This window comes from Echinops telfairi, unplaced genomic scaffold, assembly GCF_000313985.2.
Source record: "Echinops telfairi isolate 266 unplaced genomic scaffold, ASM31398v2 ScPeMD7_7424;HRSCAF=8462, whole genome shotgun sequence".
Classification (NCBI taxonomy): Eukaryota; Metazoa; Chordata; class Mammalia; order Afrosoricida; family Tenrecidae; genus Echinops; species Echinops telfairi.
In genome coordinates this window covers 20,393,290-20,402,444 of record NW_022111324.1, presented here as the reverse complement: position 1 = coordinate 20,402,444, position 9,155 = coordinate 20,393,290, and the positions used below count along the sequence as shown (strand labels likewise).

At 45.8% G+C, this 9,155-nt stretch overlaps 1 protein-coding gene across 7 annotated transcripts in view; it reads left to right on the top strand.

The window, feature by feature from the left end:
* Positions 1-9,155, top strand: part of ABL2 (ABL proto-oncogene 2, non-receptor tyrosine kinase) — a 131,794-nt gene extending 122,639 nt beyond the window's left edge. For 2 of the 7 annotated variants that reach the window (XM_004706706.2, XM_004706705.2), the window contains 4 exons: positions 1,011-1,100; positions 4,910-5,083; positions 5,606-5,839; positions 6,149-9,155. In XM_004706706.2, coding sequence (XP_004706763.1) covers positions 1,011-1,100; positions 4,910-5,083; positions 5,606-5,839; positions 6,149-7,329 — 1,679 coding nt within the window. In that variant the 3' untranslated portion in view covers positions 7,330-9,155. Of the gene's footprint in view, positions 1-1,010; positions 1,101-4,909; positions 5,084-5,602 lie in introns of all 7 variants that reach the window. The other 5 variants (XM_004706704.2, XM_004706702.2, XM_045297912.1 and 2 more) reach the window with 3 other exon arrangements.

Below are 9,155 nucleotides of genomic sequence, written 5' to 3'. Positions count from 1 at the left end.
CTCTCTTCTATCTCTCATGCTCTTTATGACTTTAATACTTATATATCTCAACCATACAATTGTGCCTATCGAACGGGGAAACCGTGATTCGTGGTGGGGGGCTGGCTCCCCCACCTCCAACCACAATGTTCAACCTTTATTCGGGTTTCTGTAATTCCGCTCAGTTACTTTCCCTTGATCAAGCCCTACCAGGTATCCTATGTCCTCCTGCCATCATTTTAGAACACTTGTTCCTTTTTGTCCCTGGGTTTGTAAACACCCATTTTCTTGCCCCCTCCTCCCCATCCTTTCTCCCATGTCTTCCCTAGAACCATGGGTCCTGTTGTTTTCTCCTCCAGATTGTTCCCGCCTATCTTATCTAGACAGACAGAGATAATAATAAGCACCAAAACAAGGCAGAGCAAAACAAAACAAAATCAACAACAAAACTAAGGACAAAAAAGAAAAAGAAAAGCCTATAAATAGTTCCAGGACTGTTTGCTGTTTGAGTGTTTTCAGGTCAAGTCTGATAGGGTGCCACACCCTGGTCCCAAAGTCTATTTTTGTTATTCCCTGGGGACTTCATTGCTTTGATCCCCTTGCTACTATATTGCACGCCCTTAGCATTTAGCCCAGGGTTATGACTTTGTTTTTGAGCATTGGCTTTCCCTTCTTCCCTGCGTTTTGCAAATGAAAGCCCTAAATTCCTCTTTCTGGCCTCGGAATATAAGCAGCTGGTTATTTACAAAGTGAAGTGTGAGTTAGACAAGTTTCTACTTCCTTCATTTTATCCGTCTCCCAACCTTTCCTCTTTCTGTAAGAGAAGGAACAGAAATGGAGGCTAATATCTAAAAGGACCAATGTCGACAAATGTGTTTTGTGTGCTCTGAGTCGGGAACTGGGAAGCTGCTGTGTTGCTATTCTGGTGAAGGTGCCTGAGCTGTAACAAGCATGCATATGATGCACTGAGCTCCTCATCAGCTGTGCCGCTGGAATATTCTCTTAGAAGTTTTACTCTTCGTTATGTACAGGCTGGAAGTGGAGCCCTGCTGACAGGCCTTCTTTTGCGGAAACTCATCAAGCTTTTGAAACCATGTTCCATGACTCCAGTATTTCTGAAGGTAGGAATCAGGGCGTTGAGCTGGTTCAGTTATAGACAATGACACAAAACTGAAACAGACTGAAAATTTTAAAATGATCCAACATGGGAAAATTGGATGCGAAAGCCTGGGAATGGGAAGTCAGGAGAGGTCATGCATCTTTTTCAGGGGCATTGGGTCATTGGCAGGACCATCCTTGAGCAGAGCACACTCGTTTTCATGTCGCTCAAACTCGGCCTGGCAGAGATTTGGTTGCTATCCATTTTATATACTGTCTTTGTTTTCTAAGAAGTAACACTTTGAACTGAATCAGTTCACCCAAATTTTAAAAATATCAGTTGTGGTAAGAATCTGGTGAATTTACTGTTGGTGGCTAGTTCTGAGTGGTGTGTTTTAATAACATTTCAGAACGTTGGTCTCGTAGCCTGGGACTCCATTTCAAGATACTGAATTAACTTTTAGCCTTTAATAGTTTTATTTCCCCCATTTCCACTGTGCCTTCATGTCTCTGGAGCCCTAATTATATGTTGAGCTGCTAATCAAAGGGTGGGTGCTTCAAAGCTGCTCCATGGAGGAAAGATGAGGCAGTTCTCTATCCCATAGGATTGCTATGAATTGAAATCCACGCAACAGTCGTGAATTATTTGTTCGGCTGTGGGTGGGTGTGTCTATTGAGTATCGTTAATATTGACATTATATCTTAATAGAAATTAATTCAGGAACCCTGGTGACAAAGTGGGTTATGCATTAGTCTGCTAACCACAAGATCAGCAGTTCAAACCCACCAGCTGCCCCATGGAGAAAGATGAGGCTTTTCTACTTTGTCTGTAAGGTTGCTCTTGAGTTGTTGAGAAATTGTCTCTTCAGTAGAAAAAAACAATTAGTAATTTCATTCTTTAAGTAGCAACACATGATGTAGGTGAAAGAAGAGGAAGTAATAAATATGAAAAAGATGCCAGCAGATCAGGTCCAGGGATGCTGGAGAAGGCAGAGGGTTAGGAAAGGACTAATTAAATAGTGAACCCAGAGAAGAAGTAGGAAGAGTGCTGCCCGGGTCAAGATCACAATCAATGTCACACGCACAAGACAAATTTATTCTGTAAACTTTGGCCCAAACTAGTTTTTGGTTTTCAGTTTTTCTTCTTTTAGGAAAATGAATTGTAGTAGCCTTTCAACCTCATATCTAGTAGATTTATAAATACTAGAAACTGTACACTAAAAGACTGACCAAAATACAGAAAATAAGTCTGGTAGATTTTTGTTGTTGCTGCTGCTGTTTTTTAAATCTAGCTCCCAGAACCACATCCACAAAGGCGGTACCAAGTCATAAAAGTATCTAGAAATTACATTTAGAAATCGATCTTAAGGAAAAAATAATTCACTGAGCTGCTAAGGAATAAAGATAGGTTCTCTATTCCCATATAGAATGACAGTTTGGGAAGCCCAAAGGGACAGTATACCCTATCCTATAGGGTCTATGATTTGGAATCAACTCAATGGCAGTGAGTTTGGCTTTTGTTTATTTTGGTGTGAACAAAGGTAATTAGCTACACGGGCATTGCACCAGTGTGTATTTTATAGTACTGAAAAGGTAAAGCGTTTAAATATCTCCCAGACTATTCATCACTAGGTTTATAGAATTGAATATTTAAGTAATACTCTCAAATGCAATACATGGAAAGAGGTTTAGAATAAGCAAGTTAAGTCAAACTGCACAGAGAGAACACCTTTCTTGTTTAAAACACCAGTGTATGTACACATACAGGCAGTCTCTTCTCTAAAATTATCTGCAGAAGTAAAAGAATTCCTAATTACACCTACCCATCAGACACTTTGATAGTCCTGTACTTTTGTAAACATTCTTTCAAACTTCAAATGCTCCCCATAACTGAACTCAGGGTTAACAACTTGTATTCAAATTCTTAGAATCATGTGACATCAAGCAAGTTCATTTTTGTCTCCTTCCACTACTAATTGATGGTAGCAGGTAAGAAGAAAGGAAAAGGAGGTGTACAATACCAACGTTTAATGAAACTTGAATCCACCCTAGTCCTTTGATGCCTGGAACTGTTGTAGATTGGAGAGGGCCCACCTGGCCCTGTGGACCCCTGCCCGAGCAGCTGCCTGCCCCGGCACTCCTCCATCCACTGTGTACTTGTTTCCTATGGAGCCAGAGTGCTAGGAATCGTGACTATCAGCCAAAAAACAGTGCCTGTTTCTTTGGTACTTTGTGTCAATTTTTAACTTGTTGAATCCTTATATTTGTCTACTGCTCTTGGAAGATGTTTAATCCTTTTAGATAACTATCCCTTAACAATTTTCAAAGCTACTTGTCCTGCAGAGCTGGCTGGTGGTTTCAAACTGTTGGCCTTGAGGTTAGCAGTCCAATCTCAACCCACTACGCCATCAGTGCTCTAGTACTACGGTAGGTTAAGAGAAAAGACAAAGTCCTTGTTTTAATATATTGTTGTGTATTAGTCAGTTGTGCATGAAAGAGACCCAACTTAAACTTCTGCAAGCAATGAAAGGAGTTGTTCTTGGCTTTCTAACCAATCGGAGGGAAAATAAGGGGGTTGCTAATGCCAGGACTAGTTGAAGTCAGGGACGGTGGTAGCTTTAGGTTTTCCTCCTTCTCTTGCCTCTCAACAGGAAGGAGAGTGAGAAAGAATTCCTTCCCATGCTGACTCCCATCCAGTGCTTCATTTCTCTCCTACGTCCATCTTTTCCTCAGATTACTCCAAATGGTGTGGGATACAGTTGCTAGCATTCCTAAGGCCATGTCTTTCTAGCTCATGACAAGAGAATGCTGGTCTCCCAGGTGCTATGCACAGAAGACACCAGGAAAGGAATCTCATCGGCATAGCATGGGTTATATGCCATGTGCACACTGGTGTACGTACTTAATTTAAAAAAAATAATTACAAAAATGTCACAACGGACTTGTAGCTGGTTCAGTTTTGTCCAAGAAGGAGTAGCAAAGTATGCCTTTACCTCAATAAAAGCCACCAAACTCTTGGCCAAGTTATATTCAGCCAGAAGAACATAATAATGGGTGAACACTTTTTTCAGGATCTTAATAGACTTAACTTCATGAATTGGGATGGATTGTGTTTACTGTCCTTTTTATTGCAAAGTGCAACCTGATAATCAGAATGTCTGCAGTGTTGTGTGCTTTGGTCGACCTTTGAACTGGTACGTATTTAGTAAACTAGGACAGTCAATTGACCCATAAGCATGAAGTCCTGTTCGGCATCACTCATGTTGAAGCAGAAAATGAAAATGTCACATACCTGTGAGAAAGGCTGAAAAGAAAGCCCGAAGGCATCCAGTTTGGCAAACATATAGCCCACCCAGAACTCGTGCTTATACACATTGCCTATGGGAGAGTAAATTGGATCAGCTATTTTGAAGGCAGTTTGATGATTCCCGTTAACGCGGAATGCACCCAGACCCAACTGTCTCCACTCCTTGGTTTATTTACTTAAAAGACAAGTAGAAGGATATTTGTTTTTTCAGAAGGATATTTCTAACATTATGCATACTTGCTCAAATCTGGAAATAACCTCAAGATCCATCAATGAGGACAAAAGAACAAATGGCGGCGTAGTTGCAGGCAGGACACACACAGTGATGGGAAAGAAAGACCAGTCAGGTGCAACAGCATGGGTGAATATGCAGCAGTGTTGGCGCAAAAGCAGATACCTTCTCTGAGGTTCCAGGCAGATATTTTGAGATTCTGTTCTCTAGTTCCTTCTCAGTTTTTCTTCAAAAACACCTCCTTTCCTCTGTTATGAAATTGTTTTTTAGAAGTCTCCTTGTCTTCCTAACAGAGGTAGCCGAGGAGCTTGGGAGAGCCGCCTCCTCCTCATCTGTTGTTCCACACCTGCCCCGATTACCTATACTTCCTTCTAAGATCCGGACCTTGAAGAAGCAGGTGGAGAACAAGGAGAACATCGAAGGGGCGCCCGACGGCACAGAGAATTCTGCCGCCAGCTCCGCGCCAGGTACAGGTCCCCAGGAAGCAGCATCGCAGCAGACCTTTCTGAGATGGCTGCCTTGTTTGGAGATAAGCATTCATGCTTATCTATCCTGACAAAGGTGGGATAGTTATTTACCTATCATTGGCTCTCCATTGCCAGTGTTCATCTAACCTTCTGGCTCTGCCTCTAGCTCCATCTCCTTAGCTCCTGATTTTCAAATAGTTACTGCTTATATAGTGCTGGGGAAAACTTCCTTGAGCCTGATAAGATATGGGCAGGTTGTGCTGTACCTTTTAGAGAAAAGATGGATGCTGAGGTAATAACCAGCAGATTTTTTATTCCCATTTACCTCCCCCAGCCCCCAGTGATTTAGAATACCAACTCAGTCTAGTGTGGTATTGCATTAATCCATTAATGCATTAATCCAGTCCCACCACACACCTGAGATTTAATAGATGCTAACAGGACTCTTAACAGTTGAGCCTTAATAGCTTAGGTGAAATGGATTCCCTTCTTTCACATGAGTAAGTGACTGTTTCTCAGCAGGGTTCATCAGAAGTGCACAGGCCCCCAGCGGGTCCCCAGCCCTGCCTCGAAAGCAGAGAGACAAGTCCCCCAGCAGCCTCTTGGAAGATGCCAAAGAGACCTGCTTCACCAGGGATAGGAAAGGAGGCTTCTTCAGCTCCTTCATGAAAAAGAGGAATGCTCCCACACCCCCCAAACGCAGCAGTTCCTTCCGAGAAATGGAGAATCAGCCCCACAAGAAATATGAGCTCACGGGTAACTTCTCATCTGTTGCTTCTCTGCAGCATGCCGATGGGTTCTCTTTCATGCCTGCCCAGCAAGAGGCGAACCTGGTGCCGCCCAAGTGCTATGGGGGGAGCTTTGCACAGAGGAACCTTTGTAATGACGATGGGGGTGGGGGTGGGGGGAGTGGCACTGCTGGGGGTGGGTGGTCTGGCATCACAGGCTTCTTTACACCACGTTTAATAAAAAAGACGCTGGGCTTACGAGCAGGCAAACCCCCAGCCAGTGACGACGCCTCCAAGCCTTTTCCAAGGTCCAACTCAACATCTTCCGTGTCCTCAGGGCTTCCAGAGCAGGATAGGATGGCTATGACTCTCCCCAGGAACTGCCAGAGGGCCAAACTCCAGCTGGAAAGGACAGTGTCTGCCTCCTCTCAGCCAGAAGAGAATGTGGGTAGGTCCAATGACTTGCTTCCCAAAAAGTCGGAGGAAGGTGCTGCTCCAGCCAGGGAGAGACCAAAAGCCAAACTCCTGCCCAGAGGGGCCACAGCGCTCCCTCTCAGAACTGCCTCTGGGGAACCAGCCGGTCCAGAGAAGGACTCTCCGGGGCTGGGGGTGGCGGGAGTGGCGGCTGCCCCCAAGAGCAAGGAGAGGAATGGTGGGAGCCGGCTTGGGATGGCTGGAGTTCCAGAAGATGGAGAACAGCCAGGGTGGTCATCTCCAGCCAAGGGGGCGGCAGTCCTGCCAACCACTCACAACCACAAAGTGCCCGTCCTGATCTCCCCCACTCTGAAACACACTCCAGCAGACGTGCAGCTCATCGGCACAGACTCTCAGGGGAACAAGTTTAAGCTCTTATCCGAGCATCAGGTCTCAGCCCCTGGAGACAAGGACCGACCCCGACGGGTAAAACCAAAGTGTGCCCCGCCACCCCCACCAGTCATGCGACTACTGCAGCATCCGTCCACGGTCTCAGACCCTCCAGAAGAGCCGAGTACTCCTGCGGCAGCACAGCCCGCACCAGAAACCCAGGATGGTGGGAAAAAGGCAGTGCCCGGGGCCGTACCCATCAGTGGGAAAGCTGGGAGGCCAGCAGTGCCTCCCCCTCAAGTGCCTCTGCCCACAGCTTCCATCTCGCCAGCCAAAATGGCCAACGGCACAGCAGGTACTAAAGTGGCTTTGAGAAAAACCAAACAGGCAGCTGAGAAAATCTCAGCAGACAAAATCAGCAAAGAGGCCCTGCTGGCATGTGCTGACCTACTGTCCAGCGCAGTCACGGAACCTGTGCCCAACAGCCAGCTGGTGGACACTGGACACCAGCTGCTCGACTACTGCTCAGGCTACGTGGACTGCATCCCTCAAACCCGCAACAAATTTGCCTTCCGAGAAGCCGTGAGCAAACTGGAACTCAGCCTGCAGGAGCTGCAGGTGTCGTCAGCCGCTGCTGGGGGACCCGGGGCAAACCCTGTCCTTAATAATTTATTGTCATGTGTACAGGAAATCAGTGATGTGGTGCAGAGGTAGCCACTGGGCGTTGAGTGGGGAGATGCATATCTTCTGAGGGAGAGGGCAGGGGGACTTCTTTTCCTGTGTTCTTGTTTTCAACAAAATGAAAGACTGATAATTGAGTGTGTTTATGTGAAGTACCTCAGATCGCTGAGTTCTCACGTTTACAGGGTCATCTCAGAAATATCAAAAAGCAAGCTACAAAGTACAGGAAAGGAAAATGAGGTTGAAGCAGACCAGTCATTGTCAGGGCTGCAAGTTGCACAGGAGAATCAGGGAACTTGGCGAATGTCGTGCCACAAATAAAGTCAGCCAGTTTCTTACCTGAGGTGACATGAGGCGGCTAGGTGTGGCTGAACGCAGCAGGGCTGCGACACCAGTTCTGGTCCACACATGAAGGAGTTGACCTGGGTACTAAGGGTGAGGAAGTACCAACTCACCTAGTGAATCTATTGGGTCAGGGCAAAGGCAGGCTGGAAAAGTACCAAGAGACGTTGGGTTCGTGTTGTGGAAGTAGCTATTGGCCTTGCCTCCACAAGGTCGTTGCCATTGTAGTAAGAACACCAAATCAAATGACTAAAATACACAGTGGGCAAATAAAGAATGCTGGGAAGTTTAATCAGGGAGCTCAAAAGCCTCTTCCCAAAATCCTGAATTGATCAGCTGAGGTCACTTCTACTCTGAGCATTACTTCCTAATGGACCCCGATGGCTTTCTGCTTTTGGGTGCCCACTGACAAGCCAGAAGCACAGGGATCTCTTGGCTCTCCATACTGACTCTTCTTCACCCCCTGCTGGGAAGGCTAACTTCCTTTGTTGCCGGCAGCCTTTGGGGCATTACCCAGGATTGATTTTGGAAACTGGTCACGTACAAATCCTCCCAGGAGTGTGCCCCTGTATTCTGACATACTGTCCAAGGATTCCAACAGCTGCATGCCGAACAATTAAACTATCAAGGTGGGAGCCTCTTGTTGAGATCCAAACTGCCAGGCTCAGAGGCCCCGGGCTGGGAGAAGAAGCTGGCTTGGTCCTACTGGCTGTTTCTTGTTGCCGTTCCCCTCTCACAACCCACCTTTGAGCCAATCTAGTTAGAGAGTGGAAGGGGCCACTGTCTCCCTCGCTCTGGATGTCCAGTAGAATGGCCCCACCTGGTTATTGCATGCGTCCCTCTCACATTTCCCCTCCTCACCTCTGTGCTTTTTTGTCAAGATCGCATCAGGGACAGGCTTTGGTATTTATTTTGTAATTCCCCTTTATTTTAAGAATTATAACTGAAACACGACAGTTGCAGGGAGCACCAACCAGACCCCAGAAACTCAATGACGTAACCCTCAATTTATGTTTTGTCCGTTGTCATTTCTAATGACAGTACTAATGGGTTAGATGTCAATATCCTAGTATTAGGTTTATCCCAATCACCACTTGTCTTCCGTGAAAGTTTTATGACACACACACACACCAACCAAGAGAGCCCAGTACATAATATTTCAATTTTTCTTCCCAAAGGAATATGAACTTAGGAAGGTAGGAATTCAGCGTTAATGAACACTGGGTTTTCTCCCTGGCTCTGCCATTGATCCACTGTCAAGCCACAGCCTCATCTCTTAATCTCTGAAAAGAAGGTAATGATACATGTTCTCAAGAGCGTTTTGCAAATAAGTAAGTGCACAGCTATTCCTAGGAGAGCGATCCTCTCTGGAAAGCTCTTGAGTGCAGTCTTGTTAGTCTGAACGGTTGTTTATTCTCTCCAGTGCTCAGTAACAGGTATTAGTGAAATGTCTAGTAACTGTGCTAGAATACCCTATGGGGCAGCTCTGCTCTGCACGAGAGGGCACACCAGAAGTT